Source organism: Diplotaxodon limnothrissa, linkage group LG13 (assembly GCF_057381915.1).
Source record: "Diplotaxodon limnothrissa isolate DT_005_m linkage group LG13, D_limnothrissa_male_GT1.1, whole genome shotgun sequence".
NCBI classification, from domain to species: domain Eukaryota; kingdom Metazoa; phylum Chordata; class Actinopteri; order Cichliformes; family Cichlidae; genus Diplotaxodon; species Diplotaxodon limnothrissa.
The window spans coordinates 27,409,763-27,432,868 of NC_140608.1; the positions used below are offsets into that span (position 1 = coordinate 27,409,763).

General features: G+C 38.3%; 1 protein-coding gene across 1 annotated transcript; it reads left to right on the plus strand.

Annotated features, from left to right (window-relative positions):
- Positions 1–382: 382 nt before the first annotated feature.
- Positions 383–21,752, plus strand: LOC146620400 (uncharacterized). The gene is made up of 8 exons (XM_085368947.1): positions 383–684; positions 8,587–8,732; positions 8,838–9,420; positions 10,326–10,890; positions 14,028–14,086; positions 14,180–14,276; positions 14,369–14,484; positions 20,573–21,752. The coding sequence occupies exons 1-8, from the start codon at positions 481–483 to the stop codon at positions 21,131–21,133; spliced, it is 2,331 nt and encodes a 776-aa protein (XP_085225073.1). The 5' UTR covers positions 383–480; the 3' UTR covers positions 21,134–21,752.
- The last annotated feature ends 1,354 nt before the right edge of the window (positions 21,753–23,106 follow it).

Here is a 23,106-nt window from a genome sequence, read left to right on the forward strand (position 1 = left end):
ACACCAATTCACAATTATATAGCCTAGTAAATACTTGTCACGTCAAGACAAGTTCACAGCAGTAAGTACACGAAATAAATTACTAACAAAGCGGTTCACACATTCATAGTATGTCCATAACAGTACAAAATAATTACTTGCATCATGACATTGATTTAATGCAAGACAACACTTGCATTAAATTAAGGAGTTGTATATTGTCAAGGATTTTTGTGTTTATATACAGGGTATATAATTTAAATATCCCTATGGTGAAAACTGGGAAATGACGTTATAGTCTGAAACATTTAGTGAATGTCTAAGCTCTGACCAAAACAAAAAATAGTGGACTGTATTTTGAAAAGATTACTCCGGAAGTGTACTTGTTGTCTTTCCGGCGGAAGCTGCAGACGGCGAGAATTGCAGCGGCAAACCCTAAACACACACTGGGTTGAAAAGAGCTTCTCTTATTCAGCGTTACGTGTCCTCTTGAACACAGACATGTATCGCCCGGGTGAACCTGTTCGCCAGGTGCCTCCACCGCTGCCGTTCGGACCTCCACCGCCTCACGGCCCTCCTTTTAGACCCACAGGGCCCTGCTCTGTTCCTCCTCCTGGACACTTACCCCCCAGGCCCTGTGGACCATATCCGGTCGCGGCACGAGATTATCTCCACAACAGACCGCCGAGTGGGCATTTCGTTCGTGTACGTACCCAAGACTAGGTAGTACTAGCTTAGTGGTGAAGTAACATGATTGGGAAAAGGGAGTTGGCAACCATAACGCTAGCGTACGAATTCATAGACCACTGTGAGATACAGCTCTGACACTCCTGTATGTGCGGGAGGCCTCAGTGCACAGCATGCACCTCTCATTGTGAAAGAAGTGGTTGGTTTCTGTATCCTAACTCAGTTTTTTGTGGGTAAATGCGAGTCACGTGACTGACACGAGCACGCTACACAACGTTTGGCTTCACGCTTCATAACGTTGTACTGCAAATATGTGTAGCCGTTTCTTATTAGGTCTACCATATTTAGAAATAAATTTAATATATGTATATGATCGATGCATAAAGCAATTTTGAGAATTCATAAAGTCATATGTAGTTCAGAAAAAAACAAAAACATTTTATTTAAATAAAAATAAAACACACATTGTTGGGAGGGAAACAAAGAGAAACTGGCTTCTTTTTCCACTCTAACCGTGTTTACAGGCCGTTATCTGTTTTACACACTCGATCAAATAACAAATACAAAATAAAACAAAAAGCAAGTTAAGAATCATAATGTCTCTTTCAGTGGACATAAAAAAAGTCTTCGGCGTAATGTTAAGTCTTTTGTGCTATTTGGTGCATCTCAAATATATAAAAGAAATAATCCTAAAAGTAGCTATATTAATACTGAAACAAACAAGAACAGAAAGTAAAATATTCCCTCCAAACAAAACGTATAAATACGAAACATGCAATTCAGTCCATGCTCCGCCCATCTAGTTATAAAGCACCAAATCACAACAACTGTCCTGCAAGGCATGGCCAGCGACACTCCCTTTTCTGTCAATGTAAAGAACTTTAAAAACACATTAAATCCCTTAGATATGTTAATAAAAGACAAATAAGTGCAATTTTAACTGTATGTATCAGTTTTTGTACATGATAAAAGAAATCCGTCAGCGTGGGCAAGAAATAAGTGTGTAAACATGCAGAAAACATTCTGGTAGCTCACTGGCCAGACTGTCTTTTAATTATAAAACGCAAGACTTCTGTTAATCAAAGCCATTTTTTTCCCTACCACCCTAAGGCACATAGTGGAAAAAAACAGGAAAATTTCTGTCATTTAATTGTTTCTGTTACTTAATTACTTTTATCCGGTAAGTTGTAAAGGTTAAGGACATACAGTTAAAGGTCTAGCATCTACGCTGTCCAAAGACACACTGGGCTGGATTGGAGTCTTTGTCGAGCCAATTCTGTTCCCTGGTCCTTATGTTTGACAACCATGATGTAGACAGATACAGTATATAGCCTACAAATTTCTGCTAGACTAAACATCATTTTAGACAAAAGAGTGAATGAAATTTAAAAAAATGTAGTTTTTGAAATGGTAAAGAAAATCAAAATGTCTTCTTAAGAAAAAAATGTTTAAACATTAACGTCTTGTGTTTCAATTTTGAAAAGTAGTCACATTCCTTATACATTTTTAATAATGTAAGCTGGCTGCAAATAACTACTAACATTCCATTTGTTACCTGCTGTCTAAAAATGACCCTCTTAAATTTATAGAGGTTGCTGGTAGAAAGACATACGAGAAAGGAAAGAAATTTTAGAAAAGGTATAAGAAATACACTGTTATCAACCCTAAAACAGCCGTAATAACTCGGAATGCTTGCAAACTTGCAGACATAATTAATCTTCTTTAATTATGTCTTGCATTGGTTAAAGGTTTTTAACCCCCGGATAAAGTACAGAAATGCTAGTCCACCTGTTTGTTTCTTTCTAAGATATGGTTGAAATGGTGCTGCTGTCTTCTGCTGATCCATTTTTTTCTGTAAAAGTAATTAGTACTTGCTAGCTTCCTATCTAATCAGCAACTGTTTATGTTTATATGTATGTATATATTAACATGGTACTTAGCTAGAGAGGGCTACTTTTGGGTCAATTCATACGCAACGTTTTCTGTCTGCTGTGGAGTAGTGACAAGCGGCTGGCTTTGTGGTTAATTTGTCAGTTCCGTATGGATCAGTATTTGCTCTAACTGCTTCACATCAACAAGGGTAAGTTGGCACTTTTTTTTCTGATGAAAAACAGTCTAGATCATTTGTGAGTTGTAGTGTTTTATAGTGTCTCTGTATGTTAATTGCTAATGCTAATGACAATAACTGAGCCGTGTCATGAAGTGTATCTCCAGGGAGTCTCTTGTTGCTATAAGTCAGTGTTTGGACTTCACTTTGATTAGTCTGTTCTGTTGAAATAACAGTCTGAGTTGACGTAGAAAAATGTTGGTGATCTCAGGAAAAGAAGTATTTAGATAGCATGACCCAACCAATAAGGTCAGCAGTGTAAGCTACTGTTGAATGAGCTTGCTGCTGTTAGATATTATTAGATCAAATGTGGAATTATGCCAAACATCATATCCTACTTAGATCATCTGACTTTAAGGAATAAAATTAATAAACCATTCTAATGCTGGGACATTCATCCCCTTTTAGATAGCAGAAACCATCTTAACAAAATGCAGCCACTACAGATCCCTTTGTGGATGTGTTAGTAAGAGCATCTAGCGTAAAAACCCAAGTAGCTCTTTATCTTCAGTAGTTTGTGTGAGATTCTTCACCGGGAGTGTGATTCTCCCTCTGTGAAGAGTTCAGCTGAGCCAGTGAACCTGGACTGCATCTGTACTGTTTTAAATGTCATGTAATAAGGTTAAACTGTTATGTAACCTGAAAACTTGTAATGGAGAAGTTAGTTATCCCCTTCTTAGGATTGTACCATTAGTTTATGTCTCTGTTTTGTGTTACCAGTGAAACATTTTTATGAACATAATATATTTTCTGATAGTGTTTATTTACTCTACATTGTTTCCCGTATTTTGCAGGATAACATTTTAAAATGAAATCGAATTGGATTTTTAAATCCTGAAGATGCACTGAAGAATTGATGGGATTTGAATTGTCCCTTATTTGCTTTTAGGAATGGGCAAATACAAGTAAATATGTTGTTGTACTGATTCATGACTTTTTTCTTAAGAAACATATAACATGTCATTTTTAGCCTTCATGTAGAGATTTGTCTTCCTTTGTACAGCAGGAAAAAAACAGTACTATCTGTGGCTGCTACTCAGTTTGACTTGGTGGAAGTTGTATGTTTGTGTGCCTACATTTATCAGAGGAAACTATTGTGTATTTTAGTTTGTTTAGTTTTACAATAGCCAAAAGTCTTGCTAAAGAAACATTTTGGAAGTTGCATGTTTTATAGTCACATGCGGTAATTGTACAAGCCAGAGTTCAAGAAGCCTTGGAAGCATTTAAACACCATTCTGATTACCATTGTGAGCACACACGATTATGGCCATGGCTGATTTTTATAGCATTTTGATATATTTATTGTATGTGGCACATGTTACATTAGGTAATTAAGGAGCTCTGTTTTTTTAACCTGTCACAGTGTCTTCATTTGCTTGGTTATGTTGTGACAAAATAACAAATGTATGTGTACAAAAACCTTTCAAAAAGTAAAGAAAACCTGTGTCCTGTGCTGTTTTTTTTTTTTTTTTTTTTTAAACAATTTCATTTTTACTTTAGAAACATCAGCTAGTGTTACTAGAGTAGAGCTGGCTTTTTATGCTTTTATTGAGACTCAGCTACTCCATTTGCATCCCTTCAAAGTCACTAACTGCAGGTTGTCATTCACACAGTGGTTCAGTCACTTTTTACAGCATGTACTCTGTTCAGAATGACCTGAAAGGTGATGTTGATGCTTAGCACTGTTTACTTTATTAAAATTCCTGAGAAAATAGTTGCCACCAGTGTTGGTCAAGTTACTTGAAAAAAGTAATCAGTAACTGATTACCGATTACTTCCCCAAAAAAGTAATCCCGTTACTTTACTGATTACTTATTTTCAAAAGTAATTGTTACTTAGTTACTTTTTAAAAACACGATTTACAATCTGAAGAGGTGATAAAGCCATAGATCTTTCAGCCCAATTCTACTTTTTCTGCATAATCCATCATACAAAATGTAATCAAATGGAAAAGTCTCTTTTTAAAACTTGTTTTATTAGTTTTAATCTTTTAATTTTATGCATCAAGCAAAAATTTAATTATATGCAACATTCTCTGACTGGAAGAAATTAGTTTAACATTTAAACCTATTTTCTGCACATTCCAGCACATAAAATAAAATTTGCTTTTGTGTTTACACTCACTCTTTCGAATAGATGCAAGTAAAACACAGCAGAAAATAAATAAAATCAAAGACTCAGCGGTCCTGTTGCTCTATTTTCACCTGTAAAGCAGGAGTGGGGCAGGCGGAGGTTTACCCTGGTGCAGGTGTGCCGCGGTCAGTTGAAGAATCCGCGAGTTTCTCTGTGAGTTTCCCATTACGTCGTAGCTACTCGGTGCTTGTTTGGAAGTTTAGGGGTTTTTTTGCTGTAAAAAGAAGTTTTCTTCCCACGCACAGCGGACACTAATGTTTTTGTCACTTTTTATGGAATCAAACTCAAAGTAAGGTCAGTACTTCCACGCTTTAAACGCTGCACGCTCATACTCTCTCTGCACTCGATATGTGATCCATTGTTGATCTGCACACAGCTGTTGTCACGAACGGCGCACTCGCTTACGTCACTGTCGTGAGACATTCTCGCAAAAAAAATCATGGTTTTAGTAACGCAGTAACGCAGCGTTCCTACGGGAAAGTAACGGTAATCTAATTACCGTTTTTGCAATAGTAATCCCTTACATTACTTGTTACCTGAAAAAAGTAATCAGATTACAGTAACGCATTACAAGTAACGCGTTACTGCCCATCTCTGGTTGCCACACAACCCCACTCACATTTAACTAATAATAATCTGTATGAACAGTTCCAGTCTGGTTTTCACCCCTCCCATAGCACTGAAACAGCACTTATAAAAATAACCAATGATCTTCTTATGGCAGCTGACTCCGGTTTACTTTCCATTCTTATTCTCCTCAATCTGAGTGCTGCTTTCGACACTATTTCTCACTCTATACATCTCAGTAGGCTAGCCTCTATCGGTCTCTCCCATACTCCACTAGCCTGGTTTAAATCATACCTGTCTGATCGCACTCAGTTCATTCAACTCAAATCCTTTACTTCTCAGCCCTTTCCTCTGACCACTGGTGTGCCCCAGGGATCTGTCCTGGGGCCCCTTCTTTTCATTATCTACCTTCTACCGCTTGGACATATTTTCCGTAAATACAATATCCATTTTCACTGTTATGCCGATGACACCCAGCTTTATCTGTCCACTAAACCTGATTCTGCTCTTCCCCCATCCTCCCTTACCCTCTGTTTAGCTGAACTAAATTCATGGTTCTCTTCTAATTTTCTCACACTCAATAGTAATAAATCCGAGCTCCTCTTGGTGGGCACTAAATTAACATTATCCAGAACCAACAGTTTCTCTATTACTATCGATAACTCACCGGTCTTCATTTCTTCCTCTGTGAAAAGTTTGGGTGTCATCCTCGACTTTATCTTTCAATTCACACATTAATAATGTTACTCGGTCTGCATATTTTCAATTGCGCAACATTAATCGTCTCCATCCTTTTCTCACCCCACATGCTAATGCAATTCTTGTCCATAGCCTTGTTACTTCCCGGATTGATTATTGTAATTCACTTCTTTTTGGTCTTACTCAAAAATCCATCCACAAGCTCCAACGCGTCCAGAACTCTGCTGCCCGTATCATCACCAGGACCCCTTCTGTCCACCACATCACTCCTGCCTTGCAGCAGCTTCATTGGCTCCCGGTCAAATATCGCATCAATTTCAAAATACTCTTGTACACATTTAAGGCTATTCATCATCTCTCTCCTCCATATCTCTCTGATCTGGTTAAGATCACCGCCCCATCTCGTTGTCTCAGATCTTCTTCTTCCCTTTCACTCTCCGTCCCTTCCCCCCATCTTGCAACCATGGGCAGCAGGACTTTCAGCTGCTCTGCTCCACGACTCTGGAATTCCCTAAATCCTGATTTAAGAAATATCTCTTCCTTCTCACTCTTTAAGTCCAAACTCAAAACCCACTTGTACAAAATAGCTTATCCCACATAACCTCTCCACTCTGCTATTTTATTTGTTTATGTCTTATCCTTTTATGTTGCTTTTATTCTACCGTGTACAGTGACCTTGAGTGTTTTGAAAGGCGCTTTCAAATAAAATTTATTATTATTATTATTATTATTATTAGTCTGGTGAGATTATTTTTCTCTGCAATTCATGAATAGGCATGTTACTGAACTTGCATTTGAACAAGAAGATGTGATACAGAGTTTCCTCCATGAAGAATTTTCCTCATCTTAAAATGAAACATGAACCTTTTAAAGTAGACCAAAAGTTTCACATTTCCATGGTGGTTAGCTAGGGCCTTGTATCTTAATTGCAAAATCCTAACTCTGATATGCTGAGACAGGCAGGATTCACATGGATGAATTTCTGGCTTCAACACTCTTATTTGCCTTGAATTGGGTAACATCATGCATCGCTGATCTAAATTACAGATCAATTGCTTTGCTTTGTCTGTACTATAAGTGGAGAGACATTCAAGATCTGAAGCACCAGTGCAGACATTCAACAGTCATGATTATTCACTTGTGATTTGTGCAGTTTGGCATCTAAATGTAAGAAATAAGTTATTCATTGCAGTGAATAATCACCCTGTCGTATTTGAACAAAATTACTCCGAGGAAGGCACCTTTGCTGATGTTAAAGGCTAATCAAAGCTTGGCTAGCTTGCCTTGTGATGATTGGTTACTATTGCTATGACATTTGTGCCAGCAAAGTTACCCCCAAACATCAGGAAAGCTTATGTCAAACGTTGGAAGCAATGCATTGATGTGAATCCTGCCTTGACTTACACAGGTGATAATACTGCAAGGGTTGACTCAGCTAAACAAACTTTAACTGACTATAACTATAACTGATTCTTCTTCACAAAAAGAAGAACCTCACTGCTTAGTACTCATCTATGTAAAGCTCCAAAAGGAGCCACTCACTGCATTCAGATCTGCTGTAAAAGCTTTGCTATTCTAACATTAAGATAAGTAAAAGACTATATAAGCAAAGACACAGTTGTTATGGAACAAATGCAGACTAACTGAAACGTAAAATTAAAGTTTTATATTGTCAAGAATAAACAGTGAATAGTTTAGAGCAAATACTCTCAAAAGTTGGAACATTATTTTACCCTGGCAGCTTAAGTTGCCGTCACACTGGAAACGATTCCCTCATTGCATATTTACTTTGAAGCTGACGACTGGTCACTTAGTAGAATGCCGGGAAGTTGAGAGATGTTTCTTGGGTCCTGTTCGCTTTGAGTCACCAGCTGTTATTTTCCCCGTACTTGCTCGACGCGACTTTCTATGGTCTCTGGTTGTTACATCAGTGTAAATTGTTTCCAGTATGGATGCAGCTTCAGTCTACAAAAAAAAAGACAGGCTTGACACTTGACGCAAGTAGTAAAAGCATTAATCCACTCTGTAGCAATAGTGACAGTTATACTCTGTGCTCTACATAGAATAAAAACTGTCAAAATTACTATGGGTTGCAAGATGAGGCAGGTCAAACATAGGCTGTTGTAAGATTTTGTAAAAAAATTCTAAAATAAGCTAATAATTACCTGTTGTGACCAGACCACTTAAATGGCTAATCTTTTGTTTTTAAATGGAAAACCTTCTAAGTGCAATCATTTAGTGTGATAAACCAAAACTGCATGGGCTTGACCATTTTTAGATAAATACTATCATTTGGGAAATGTCTATTTAAAATCTCTTTAGAAGTTATTCCATACAAAATAAAAAATGCCATAGATAATCTTCTGCAGTTATAACCTGTACAGCACTATAACATGAAATCTTAATGCTCTCAGCCCCACTGTAGCAGCTTCTCCATAGACCGTAGTACACCAATTGCTTTGGGAGGAAGCCAGCAGATTGTTACTCCTGCTGAACCATCAACACATCCGGTACCACAGTGGAATCCCCCTCCAGTGGAACGTCATTCTCTAGATAATAGGTCTGTGTGTGTGTTTGTGTGTGTTTCTGTCATTGAAATAGTGTGTATAAGTCAAAGTTTCAGCATTAAAATATTCTTTTGTTTGTAACACATGTTTGTTTCCAGTGACCGTGCTGGTGAGGAATTCCTGAGATGCATTGCAGCCAACAAACCTCTCCCAAACTATCTGAAAGGCAACATGGCATACAACCTGGCTGACGCATTTAAGTCAGCTAGTATCTTGAAAGAAGCAGTCAAATCAGACCGTGAATTCCAGAAGCATGTGCCTAGAAGCAAGAGCCGTAGTCGAAGCAGAAGCCGAGGCAGGTCTCGAGCCAAGAGTCGCGGTCGAAGCAAAAGCAGAGTACGCAGCCGAAGCAGGGGAAGAAGCAAAACTCAAGCCTGTGGGAAGAGTCGAGCTAGAAGCAAAAGTAGGGCTCGCAGTAGGAGTCGGAGCAACAGTCGAAGTGAGAAAAAAAGTCATGTACGGAGCAAGAGTCGAGCAAGGCGATCCAAGTCACGAAGTAGCAGTAGTGAAAAGAGCCGAGGCAAAGGCAAAAAGAAAAACAGGAGCCCCGGACTCATCACTGTCAACAGCAGTAATAATCTGCCAGGAAATAGTCTATTAGAAGGATTGAAGCTGGTTATGAGCAGCCAAGATTTGGAAGATCACCTGCCATCTCTCAAAGATATCATCCTCACTATTAAGGTAGAGCTTATTACTTATTCCACAAGTTATGCTAAGATCATTGTTTTGCTGGACCAAATTGAAACCAGCTGCATTGTAATAAAAAAATCAACATTAAGAGTTCACAACAACAAACCCTAACATTATAGTAATGTTTGCCAAGTACTAGTATGATTTAGCATTTGTAAGTCATTAATTAGTGTATTTTTTTGTTTGTTTTTAAATTAAGACAATCTTGCAGTGCAAAACAGAATTCTCTGACATGCTTTATGTAACTTGATCTAAAAATGACATTGTGTATGGAAGTAACTAGTAATTGATAGAGATTTCAGCAGCATTATTTATATATATATATGTATTTATAATATAAAGAAATTATCAAATTCTATGTAAAATGTCTTTAAGTAGAAGTGCATATGTCAAGTCAAGTAAAATTCTTGTAATTGCAGAAGCTGTTTTTAGGAAAATAAGACTTTTCAGTGAAACCTGTACAAATTATGTGCTGTATCTACCCTGCATGTTACATTGGGACAATACTATTACAAATTGCTATTATATTTAAATAATAGCAGCTTAAATTAATAGGAGCTTAAATTGAAATTTCTTAACACAGCACATAGACGTCTCGGACATTGGCAGTTGTAAATGTTAAAAGCTATAGTTTATAATGGCGAGGTTTCAATATAGGCCATATGATCCAGGAAAGAATGTTAGTCTTAAGTTAAAGCATGTAACAGTGCACTGGAGCTTGAGGTTTTTAGTTGGTGTTTATGCTGAACTTATTTATGCTGAAATGAGAATTACATTGACCTACAAAGGCTCGTGGGTGAACAATTGATTGCTTTAGCCCTGAACCTTTAAACTGAGCAGTATAATTGTGAGCAGCCACAAATTCAGTGTATCTAATTGTGATTTCTTCTACACAGGCTCCAGATGAGGGCAAAAAAGTTGAGTGTGTATCTAATGAGCCTACACACATGGAACATGACAGTCAAGACAGTTTATCAATGCTGGAAAAGGAAAGCATGCTGCTTCCGCATGAAAGAGTTGGTGGTGATTTCTCATGGCTTCAAGGACAAAGTCAAGAAGATGCTGCATACCAGAAAGCTAATGAACTTGAAGATGAAGAGTCTTTCTTGTATGGGAATGAACCAGCTTCCCAGATTAATGAAAAGGCCAAACTACAGAAAGAGAGTAGTTCCCTTTCCACTCGTTGTGGACATCTTCTTGATCCAAATCAGTCCCTGCAGTTGGCTTCTTCAACTTTAGTCCACTCCAATCTGGACAACATGGAATATGAGAAAATCAAGACCATATTAAAAAGCCTGGGTTCATCAAGTGAGATCAAGGTGAAGACGCAGGGTCAGAATGAGCAGGAATCATCTCCTACACTTGTCAATTCAGACAAAGCAGCAGCAACTTTAGCATTGCCAGCACTCAATAACCCAAATGTACGTCAGGCTCTGGAGTCTCTGCAATCTCTGATCAAAGGTGAGAGATTTCTATTAAATGAAAGATTCAGCATAGTTTACTCATGCTACTGAGTTCTATTTTTTTCAGTATTTTGTGTTATTAACGATAACAGTTGTTTGATTTACTTCATTATGGCAGATTATGAGTTACACATAACATACTTTTAAATTTTAAACCTGAAATTGTATGTTATTTGACTTGTCTGTGAATACAAACCATATGCAGTGTATTTAAAATAAACATAGATAATTTCAAAAGATGCACTAGTTAATGGACTACTGTTTTCAGGACTTGAGTTTGGCATTTAGCTAACTTCGTCTTTTGTTTTTGAACCAGAAGGGATTTGGATTTTATATTGGAGGAAGAGTGGAGATGCCCAGAATCCATGTTTTTTTGAAGTCCAGTATCCACAGTTACTGATAATTTGTGGTGCCGCTTCATCTTCCAGTGTTTGTAGTGATTGATCCACTGTGTTTTATCAACTCCATTTTCAGTACAGAAGATTGTACAGCACTATCTCACAAGTGTTATGGAGATGCTGGTTTCTTTTACCAACAGGACCTCTATCTAACGACAGTGCCAAAATTACTAAAATGATTTTCTGATCTGTTTATAAAGTAAACAGTAATAACATACTGTTACTTTATTTAACAGCATGTTATTGGTCAGCTAACTCATCTGACGCTAACCCCATAGAGCAGCGGTGCCCAACCTTTTTTGCGCCACGGACTGGTTTAATATCAGACAATATTTTCACGGACCGGCCTTTAAGGTGTCGCGGATAAATACAACAAAATAAAATGAAAAGGCCAAGACAAAACTGTGGTATTTTGTAAATATAGTAATAAACACTAATTCACTGTGTAATTGTGTAACTTTATTAGCAGCGTCCTCCTGAAATGCTCCAACAAATTTGAGAGTAACATAGTCCTCTGTGCCACTTGCTCTCGCGTAAATATTTCTTTCAAAATAAGACACACAACTACAACACGGGAAAAGACCCAGGGAAACAGAGTTAACGATAAAAACCCTGAAAACCATACATTTCACAACCAAACCTCAAATCTTGCGGCCCGGTACCAAACGACTCATGGACTTGTACCGGTCCGAGGCCCAGGGGTTGGGGACCGCTGCCATTGTTATATTTATATAACATACAGACGAGGTAAAGGGTGCTCAGGCTCCTAAACACGTGCTTAACTTTTGGTGAAAGAGTCTTGGTTTTCCTTTTTTCTGTTTTCTTTGAACTCTTCTTTTTCCAGGGTGGAATGATTGTACAGCATACATTTTTAATTACTTTAAAAAACAAGAATTGGGTGCACAAGTTTAAATTTATTTTGAATTTTCTTTAAACCACACTGTGTTAACATTGTACATACAGGCTCAAATATATACGTCCCCACTAATATTTGGTTAACCGTCCCTTAGCAAATTGCACCTTGACCTGATGCTTTTAGTACCCATTAACAAGCTTCTGGCGTAATCCTGGCTAGATATTTGACTAGTCTTCTTCTAGCTGCTGATCTGAGGAAATGTAAAAGAGGAAAGATTTTGGAGGTTGTAGTCCTCCTTCATTATTCCAGCCACTTTGTGCAATGTACCAGTACAACTGTTTCATGTGAGTGGGACAGTTTGCGTGTTCTTTTTATTCTTGGCTGTGCTGACATATCCAAATAACTTGTACTTATTTATAATTGTTTGAATTGATGATTCTGGAATGTGTAGTTGTTTAGAAATGTCTCCGTGAAACATCCCCTGCATGTGTAAATCTACAATTATCCATCATAGATCTTCACAGAGTTCCTTAGACTTTTCCAGTGTTCTAGACATCGGTCAATACCATGACTGCTGGCAACCAACTTTTTATGCTGGAAAAGAGAAACTACCAATTGTAGTCAACTGGTAGTTTTGACAAGTCAATAGGTAAAAGCCTTGTCAAGTTAAGATTCTGTAGAACCCTCAGCACCACTTATTAAAACATAGTGAAGTGAATGTATAGATTTAAGCATACATATAGTTTTTGCACTTTGTAGATTAGAGACAATCCATCAATTTAAACTTAGGAACCAAATTCTTGTTTTAAGTAATATAAGGTGTTGTACAATCAGTCCACATTGGAAAAGGGTTAGGGTTAAGACTCAAGTGACTACTGTGACTACAACTGTAAATGTGCATACTTTTCAGATGTTAGACATTTCTGTATTATAAATGCTTTTTGATTGATATGAGGAAATATTCTATAAGTCTGAGGTACTGGATTTCTGATTTTCACATGCTGTTAGCCATAGTCATTGATATTAAAACAAAATAAGCTATTTCACTTTGTTTAATGAATAGGAATGAAATAGGAAATATATATGTAAATTTATCCCCTTTAAATCAAGTAAAAACAAGAATATTTTTACCAAATTATCAGTTTTTTAAAATAGACTCATAAAGGGTAACTTTTGCAGTGGACATGAAAGGGGAAAATGGGAGAAAATTATAAAGATCAGACCTTTTTCTTGTAGCAGTCTGTAATGAGTTTTATTTAAGCAGTGAAGTTGGGCATTTTGATATGGGAGTCTGTGGAGATTGAGTTGCTTTTGGAGGCATCCATGAAACTGCATTTTCTGGCTCCCTGAAATTTGCTTCCTTTTTAAAAAAAATCCTGAAAGGGAATTGGGAAAGACCAAAAAAAATAATGGTTTAAGTAAACCATTGTTTTTTGTATATATTTAAGCATATATACGCATGCTTAAATATATACTTCACTCTCTTTTAATCCAGTTTCTGGGTAACTAAACTATAATGATTTGCTAATTATCACACGTTTTGCATTAGATTTTTACCGAGGTAAAATTCTTTCACTGTGTTGCTGGTGTGGTTGTGATTTTTTTTTCTTTTTCTTTTTTAATGAAAGAGGTCATAAAACATTTTAAATTTCATTAGGTCAGCCATGAAGAAACTTATAGAACGCCCAGCATTATTGTTGCCTGAGGGATGGCAACAAGCACAAAAGTCTGCTTGTGTGAAACGAAGAGACTTGTATGACAGCTATTTACCCAGCTGATGTCACCTGGTCTGATGTCTTAGACCTCTGTTATTATTCTTTTATACTTTTATTAGTGAAAGCATAGTTATACATTAATTACCGTTAATCTTTGATCCTTCAGCTACAAAGGAGAAACGAACAAAAAGTGACTGCGCATCTCAAGCATCTGATAAACATAAGGTGAATTTTCAAACATCATTTGTGTAATGAAGTGAGATACAGGAAAAAATGCTAAAGCACCCGCTTATTTTGAAATTCGAATGTGTTTCACAGGAGGGTGACAGTGAGGAAAGGAAGAGAGAGAAACAAGAGAAAGTAAATAAAATGGAGTCTTTGGCCAAAGAACTGGATGAACTGTTAAAACAAGATGGTAATGTAGTGTTCTTTGTTTATTTCCATTTTGTTGTCTCCCACAGTCTAAAATATTCCTTACACTTAAATACTTTTCTTCTCCATTTGCAGGACTGGGTTTTATAACTCCAGTTACTGGCTTTTACTGCCAGAACTGTGAGGAGTTCATTGGAGATTTGAAGTCTGCTGAAAACCATGCAGCTATCCGCCATCATAGTAACTCTATTGTGAGTACCCATTGTACATAACTCATTATGGATGAGGCACATGATACTCTACATTCTTTTGAAAAACATAAAAGGATAAGTATGTAACCGATTTCAACTTGGCTGACATCTTTTTCACATAGTCAACGTGCTCCTTGCATATACAGAAAAAAAATGTTCAATGATTTTCAGTTATATTTGATTTAAATAGGATCATAACCCTTCAACTTCATGACTACATATTTAAAGGTTTTAATGCCACTTGTGCTTATGTTTCATGTTACTCACCAAAACACACTGTGTGTATCTTTGCATGTTGCTGGAGCTATTAATTCTATGAAAAAAACCCCAGATGGAGTAGCCCTGCACCAACATTTTTGCCAGTGCAATTCACCAGTTGCGATTTTCTTTCTTTCAAATTTCCTTCTAAGGAAATCAAACAGCTCAGAACAGTTGCGTCATTACATACACTCATCATGACCATGTCTTGATAATTTTGGATTTTTTGGTGATTTCTTTGAGCTGTTCTTTTTCCAGGTTAGACTGATTCTGCAACATATATCTTGAGTGATTTTAAAAAACAAGAATTGGATACACGAGTTTGAATTTATTTAGGATTTTCTATCATCCACACAGGGTCAAAAGTATACATATAGACTCAAATATATGCATATACTCAAAAATTTTAATGAGTGGCGTCAAAAGTTCTACAGTATATTAGTTAGTAATAAAAGTATATATTAACTTAGTAATAAAAAAAGAAGTGTATGTGTATTGCACACTGTTATTATTGCACATTAATTATAATGCACCTTGTTATAAATATAAATATTATTATTGTTAGTTTTTTTTACCATTGTTACCTCCCTCCCAAAAAAGTCCAGGGAGGTAGCCAATCAGGTCAGCTATTTGCATTGATCAGGGCTATTGCCCTGTTGTAAAAGCTGTCCTTGAGTCTATTTGTTTGGGACCTCAGCAGCCTGAACCTCCTGCCGGACGGCAGCAGCTTAAACACCCGGTGTCCTGGGTGTGTGCAGTCCTGTAGGATGCTGTGTGCCCTCTGGAGACAGCTCCTCCTTCAGGTCCATTTTTTCTAAGGATTCTCAGAAAGTGGAGACGCTGTTGGGCCTTCTTTAAAACCACAGAGGTGTTAGGTGTGTCTATGTGCACACCCAGAAACTTGAAACTGGAGACCCTTTCCACACACTCCCCGTTGATGCTGACAGGCTGCAGCTCAGACTTCCTCCTTCCAGGTGAGAGATGGTGGTGTGGAGCGTTGTAGCAATGGCATCTTCAGTTTATCTGTTAGCTCTGTATGTGAAATGGAGCAGGTAGAGTGTGGGTGGCAGGCAGGACATGATGTGACGTCGGACCAGTTTCTCGAAGCACTTCATTATAACAGGTGTTAGAGCAACTGGTCAGTTGTCGTTGAGGCTGCTAATGTTAGTACGCTTTGGCAGTGGGACAATTGTAGCTGACTTTAGGCACGGCGGGATGCAGGACTGGGACAGTGAACTGTTGAAGATCTTAGTGAAGACCCCAGCCAGCTGGTCTGCACACTCTTTTAGGACCCTTGTGGTTACCCCATCTGGTCCGGCGGCCTTCCTGGGGTTCACTGCCCTCAGTGTGCGCCTCACCTCATATTCCTGCACTATGAGGCTTGGGCTGCTACTGCTGTCCAATGTTTCTACTGCTTCTGCCTCTGGTCCCTTCACTTAAAGCGTGCGAAGAAGTGGTTCAGCTCCTCTGCAAGCACCGCGTTACCCTCAGTCAACGTGGTATTGCAGGGGCTTGTAGTGCTGAACTCCCTGCCATACCTGTCGTGAGTTGTTGTTGCTGAAGTGGTCTTCGATCCTTCTCTTGTACGCTGCCTTGGCCTCTCTGATGCCTCTTTTCAACTCAGATCTGGCTGCACTGTAATGCATACCATCGCCGGATCTAATCTAGTCTATTGACTTCTCATTACTGTTCATGATTGACTACGACTGATAGCCTCTCTTTGCTACCATAAAAACAATTAGTTTTACAACAGTCATTATACTGATCAATACTCAGAACCAATGTTCCCCCTAAGTTGCGTGCGTGCGCAGTTGCGCACTGCTGGCACGGTCTCTGCACACAGAAAATCTGCATTGCGCAAAAAGAAATCTAACCTGAATTGAAATGAAAATAAATACGTTAACAATTCTGTTTTGCAGTGTTAGTGTTAGTAAATGACTGGCTGCTCCAGTATGGCAGCCACCTTATCCCATAGTCGAGCCAATGATGCGATTCACATTCATATACAGTGGGGCAAAAAAGTATTTAGTCAGCCACTGATTGTGCAAGTTCCCCCACTTAAAATGATGACAGAGGTCAGTAATTTGCACCAGAGGTACACTTCAACTGTGAGAGACAGAATGTAAAAAAAAAAATCCATGAATGCACATGGTAGGATTTGTAAAGAATTTATTCGTAAATCAGGGTGGAAAATAAGTATTTGGTCACCTCAAACAAGGAAAATCTCTGGCTCTCACAGACCTGTAACGTCTTCTGTAAGAAGCTTTTCTGTCCCCCACTCGTTACCTGTATGAATGGCACCTGTTTGAACTCATCATCTGTATAAAAGACACCTGTCCACAGCCTCAAACAGTCAGACTCCAAACTCCGCCATGGCCAAGACCAAAGAGCTTTCGAAGGACACCAGGAAAAGTATTGTAGACCTGCACCAGACTGGGAAGAGTGAATCTACAATAGGCAAGCAGCTTGGTGTGAAAAAATGAACTGTGGGAGCAATCATCAGAAAATGGAAGACATACAAGACCACTGATAATCTCCCTCGATCTGGGGCTCCATGCAAGATCTCATCCCGTGGGGTCAAAATGATCATGAGAACGGTGAGCAAAGATCCCAGAACCACACGGGGGGACCTGGTGAATGACCTGCAGAGAGCTGGGACCGAAGTAACAAAGGTCACCATCAGTAACACACTACAGCGGCAGGGAATCAAATCCCGCAGTGCCAGACGTGTTCCGCTGCTGAAGCCAGTGCATGTCCAGGCCCGTCTGAAGTTTGCCAGAGAGCACATGGATGATACAGCAGAGGATTGGGAGAATGTCATGTGGTCAGATGAAACCAAAGTAGAACTTTTTGGTATAAACTCAACTCGTCGTGTTTGGAGGAAGAAGAATACTGAGTTGCATCCCAAGAACACCATACCTACTGTGAAGCATGGGGGTGGAAACATCATGCTATGGGGCTGTTTTTCTGCCAAGGGGACAGGACGACTGATCCGTGTTAAGGACAGAATGAATGGGGCCATGTATCGTGAGATTTTGAGCCAAAACCTCCTTCCATCAGTGAGAACTTTGAAGATGAAACGAGGCTGGGTCTTCCAACATGACAATGATCTAAAACACACCGCCCGGGCAACAAAGGAGTGGCTCCGTAAGAAGCATTTGAAAGTCCTGGAGTGGCCTAGCCAGTCTCCAGACCTCAACCCCATAGAAAATCTGTGGCGGGAGTTGAAAGTCCGTGTTGCTCGGCGACAGCCCCAAAACATCACTGCTCTCGAGAAGATCTGCATGGAGGAATGGGCCAAAATACCAGCTACTGTGTGTGCAAACCTGGTAAAGACCTATAGTAAACGTTTGACCTCTGTTATTGCCAACAAAGGTTATGTTACAAAGTATTGAGTTGTATTTTTGTTATTGACCAAATACTTATTTTCCACCCTGATTTACGAATAAATTCTTTACAAATCCTACCATGTGAATTCATGGATTTTTTTTTCACATTCTGTCTCTCACAGTTGAAGTGTACCTCTGGTGCAAATTACTGACCTCTGTCATCATTTTAGGTGGGGGAACTTGCATAATCGGTGGCTGACTAAATACTTTTTTGCCCCACTGTATACGCAGCTAGTCAACGTCGTTGACAGGCTATGACAGCATCCTTATGTGCCGACACCGGTGTTTTAGCTAGCAAAGCGGCGTGGCTGATGTGGAGTGAAGCCACGTTAATGACAACGTGAACAACCATTGGAGATGTGAGCAGGACAGACGGAACAATCGACGGAAAAAGTGTGGACTTTATACCAGTTTTTAAACTGTGCTGAAAACACGTAAAACCAGAGTTATGATAAAAATATGCAATGTTTGTTTTTTTCTTGAATCCTATCGTTGTCTATATTTACTGGAAAAAGAAACAGTAATAACGGTGTTTTATAAGGAAAGCGCTCGAAAGCACTCTCCCCCTGTGAGCAAAAACAAAACACAAAACCACCCCCGCGCCCCTCGCCTTTCCTATTGGTGGAAACATGTACGATGTGGACCAATCAAAAAATGATATGGCAACAAGGCATTTAGTTGTTTAGGAAGGGAGGAAGTTTTAGGAGTGACGGCGGTGTTTTGAGATGTGAGAGATTTGCGACGTTTAGCGCAAATCTTGTGTAGTCAGTGTGTAGTGTAGTCAATAGTTTTGTTGTGTGTGTCAGAACAATGAAGCGACTGCTGAATGTTACAGGTGTTACAGCAGTGATACATCTCCTGTTGTTAGGCCTGCAGGTATCAGGCTGTTGTTCTCCTTTATCTCATAGTGGACAGAAATTATTTTTTGGAGTGGCAGAAATAATTTGTGTGGCATCAGATTTGATGCAGAACAGCTGATTGTTCTGTAAATAGTTTGAAATGTTTATTTTAAAAACCACCTTGGCTGCATTTTTAGGTAAACCGCTGCAAAAAACTTTGTTTTTTGAAAAACTCAGTTACTTTTTTGAAGAAGTAACTATATAATTAATTGCACAACATTGGCCATTATATACTGTATTTTGCAGACAGAGTGACAGGACTCTCTCCCAGAGCACAGACTCATACTCATAATACAAGTCAGAGCTTTATAAAAACAAAATAAAACAAAGTTGTAAAACTTTGGTTTTGTTTTGTTGTTTCCAATAGTGTTAACATACTACACAGGTCATGAACAAGATTTTTTTTAAATTTTCACTGTAAGTGGGCTAAAGCACTTAGAATAGAATAGAATAGAATAGAATAGCCTTTATTGTCATTGTACAGAGTACAACGAAATTGGAGTGCCACTCCCTTGGTGCAAGATAAATAATAAATATAAATGTAAAATATAAAAAGTACAATAAAATAATCGCAAGTACTCAAACAATAGTAAGTACGATATATACAGGATAGCAGCATTAATATAATGACAGTATGAATAGCAGCATAATATAATGGCAGTGACGGTATGGTATAGCTAAGCAGGTTCAATTGATTTTGTGCTTAATGCTGTAATTTGATTATTTTGATAAACCACGTGACTTGGATGGATTTGATGCTGGCGTGACCACAGTGCACACGTCTGCTGTTGCTCACAGTGGTCCAACGGGCCTCTCAGGGAGTTTGTGTGTTCGCTCAGACACAGAAAGAATTAGAGGGAACATTGCTCAGAACAAGGGTTAAAGTTCAAGCAGCCAAGTGAAAATCTAAGACAGATAATTAGAAATGTCCAACTTGGAACATGTCTTGGAGTAATTTTTAAACAAGTACAGATTCCAAGGTCATTGATCCAAATTGTTTTTTGCAAGTACCCAGATGTGTCACTACTTTGAAAGGGGCTAGAAGCACACCCAAACCATCACCCTCAGATAAAATCTGGACACAACTCTGTGTTCCAACAGGATAAGGATCCTGAAAATTTGTGGACTGTGCTTAAAATGTAGGTCGAACCCAATCTGCAAAGAAGAGTGGTCAGATATCCAGTTATTATGCGCTAAACTAGTTGATGGTTGCCAAAAGTCAGTTGTAACTTGCTACGGGGCATTTAATCAAAACTTAGTAGGGGTGTGTATAATTTTGACCCTGTTTGGAATAAAGAAAAAAAATCCAGTTGTGGACCCAGTTCTTGTTGTTTAAATGAATCAAAGTTGGAAAAGGAGCAGTTCTAAGAAATTATTAAAAGCCTAAAATATACTATGATGAATGTATATAAACCTCTGACTACAGTTATATAACTAACCGCATATACAAGCTTGAATCTAAAAATTTTGTTTTCACAATGAAAAAAACTTTACACTTATCCCAAAACTGTTTATGTTCAATCCCCCCTCGTGTATTTGTAGGCAAAAGAACAGACGGACAGGCACTCTAAAGACATCAAAGGACACCCACATCATTACAGTCCCTCCAGTAATCGACACCCTGACCCCCCAGACAGGAGAGATCACAGGGGTTATGGTTACCGCGGGGATTCAGGAAACCACCGGAATAGCACAGACCATCTACGGAATTGGAAGGATGGCAAAGATTTCAGAAGCCGATACCATGATGATGACCACAAAAGTCACAAGGATAGAGATAAAAACATCTTCTTGAAAGAGGAAATGAAAAAGGAGCGAATGTTTATAACAGTCTCCGATGGACTGACACCTTCAACTTCTAACATCAGGGTCAAGGAGGAGGTGGACAAGGAGAAGGCCACTGGAAGCCATGGTAAAGTTAAAGCGAAAGACCTAGAATCATCCAAGGAAAAGAAAGGCAGCATTGAAAATGATGAATACAGTGATAGCACTGATGATGACGGAAAATCACCTAAAACAAAAAAGAATAAAAAGAAAAAGAAGAAGAAGGAGAAGGAGAAAAAGAATAAGAATAAGAATAAGAAACAGAAGGAGAAGTCTTAGGTGTTATTTTGTCCTTGTCATATAACTCTGGGATGATGGTAGCAGCTTATTTCTGGACTGATTTTCTAACATAGTTTTCTCACTTTCTTTTCCTCCACCCAATTGTTTTTTGTTACTGTCATTAGAAGAGGAAGGTAGACCTCAGAGTGATTCATCATGTATGAAGGAATAGACTGATATGTTAGGAAGCACGTTTGTTGGTGGTCTTTCTCTAAAAGAAGATTAGTATTACTTTTGTCTTTGTGTATCTAGTACAGTGGTCTTTACCTCACTTAGAACTAAGATTGAATTTTCTCAGTTAATTCAGGTATTTTTCCCCCACTTCAGACAGCGTGTTTGCTCGGTCAAATTAATTCTCATGTGGAATGAAATGTTCTCATGTGTTCCTCAGTAAACAGGCAAACAAAAACCTTTTCCAAGACGTCTGTTCCTTTTACACATTCTGCACAGTTTTCAGCACTGTATTAAAGTCTGCCACGTTTCAGGTATGGCATCACATCTTGGTTCTATTTTTTAATTAAATGTTCAATAAAATAAGCAGTAAGAAAATAAGCAGTAAGAAATTTTTTTCATTTCATTGGACCAACAGCATTGTAGTTTTAGAAAAGGTATACATGTATCTGACATCTTGTATTCATTTTGATCTCAAATAAAGACGTAAAATAAACAAATGTGTACTATTCCTTAGTTTTTGGGGTTTTCTTTCTTGATTTTATGTTTGATATTATGTTTGAGTGGCTCCCATCAGGAAGTACATGTAGACTATGCTTCCAGGATGTAGGACACAAAAAAAAGGGTCACTAATGTCCCTACAGCGTTTCAACATCTGAACTGTAAGCCTTTCCCACCCCAGTATTGCATCCTTTTCTTGCTTCCTTCCCCACACATTCAGTTCCTTGGTAATTGAACTGATCATTGAATCTGAACTATGATTGGTCATTTTATACTGATGCTTTTATGTTCTATGTCTTATGTGGTGGTCTCTGTGCCTTTTTAATTGCCCCTTGGGGATAAATAAAGGGAATTTGAATTGTATCAATACATTTGAAGTGATCATATGCGTGTTTGATTTAATTTTAAATTTACCACAATTTGTTTTTAATATCTGAAATGTTCAAATTTATTCAGGTAAATGGCAAAGAACCTGCATCTAAAGAGTAGTTTAGAATTCTAGTACAAATTGGAAATAGTGAAACTACAAGTAACTCAAAGTTACTTTACTAAGTTCGTAAGCTAAGTTATTTTTTCTTGACGTCTGTGGAGAAAAAAAGGTCTGACTGGTTTGACTGTTTTTACATACTAAGGCTTTTGCCTGTGTCTAATGTAATGCAGTCGAAGCTCATCTATCAGAGATGAATATGCCATCCAAAAATGGAGGAACACACTCCATATTTTGTTGTAAATTATTATAGGTATATCATATGTATCTTTTTTCTATTGTATTTACCAACATCAAGAAGTCACAAGAAAAGAAAGACCACACCATGGTACATGTTTAAATACGGAAAGTTTATTGATCTAATTTATTTATTAAACAAAAAGACAACATTTTTTTCACACACAAGGGTGGGCCAATATCAGACAGAAATGTGAACTCCACTCTGTACAGTAGGCAGTAAACTGTGATATGTAGATTCAAGCTGTTCATATTTTTGGCCACCAGATATGACCGTGTTGCAAAGCTTTGAGTAATGTTAAGTGGAGTGATTCTTATATAGCGCTTTTCTACCCTCCCAGGGTACTGAAAGCTCTCTATTCAACATGCCACATTCACCCCATTCGCACCAGCACCGTCTTGTATCAGCTCACTAACTACTAGTGATGGGTAGATGAGGCCTCGTGAAACATTTCAGCACATTCCCCAAACTGTATCGATACTGTGTCGACACAGTGTTGCTGTTTTGCTCCATACTGACACCTGCTGGACCTTAAATATAATTGCGGACAACTTACTTGAGACTCACAACAGACTG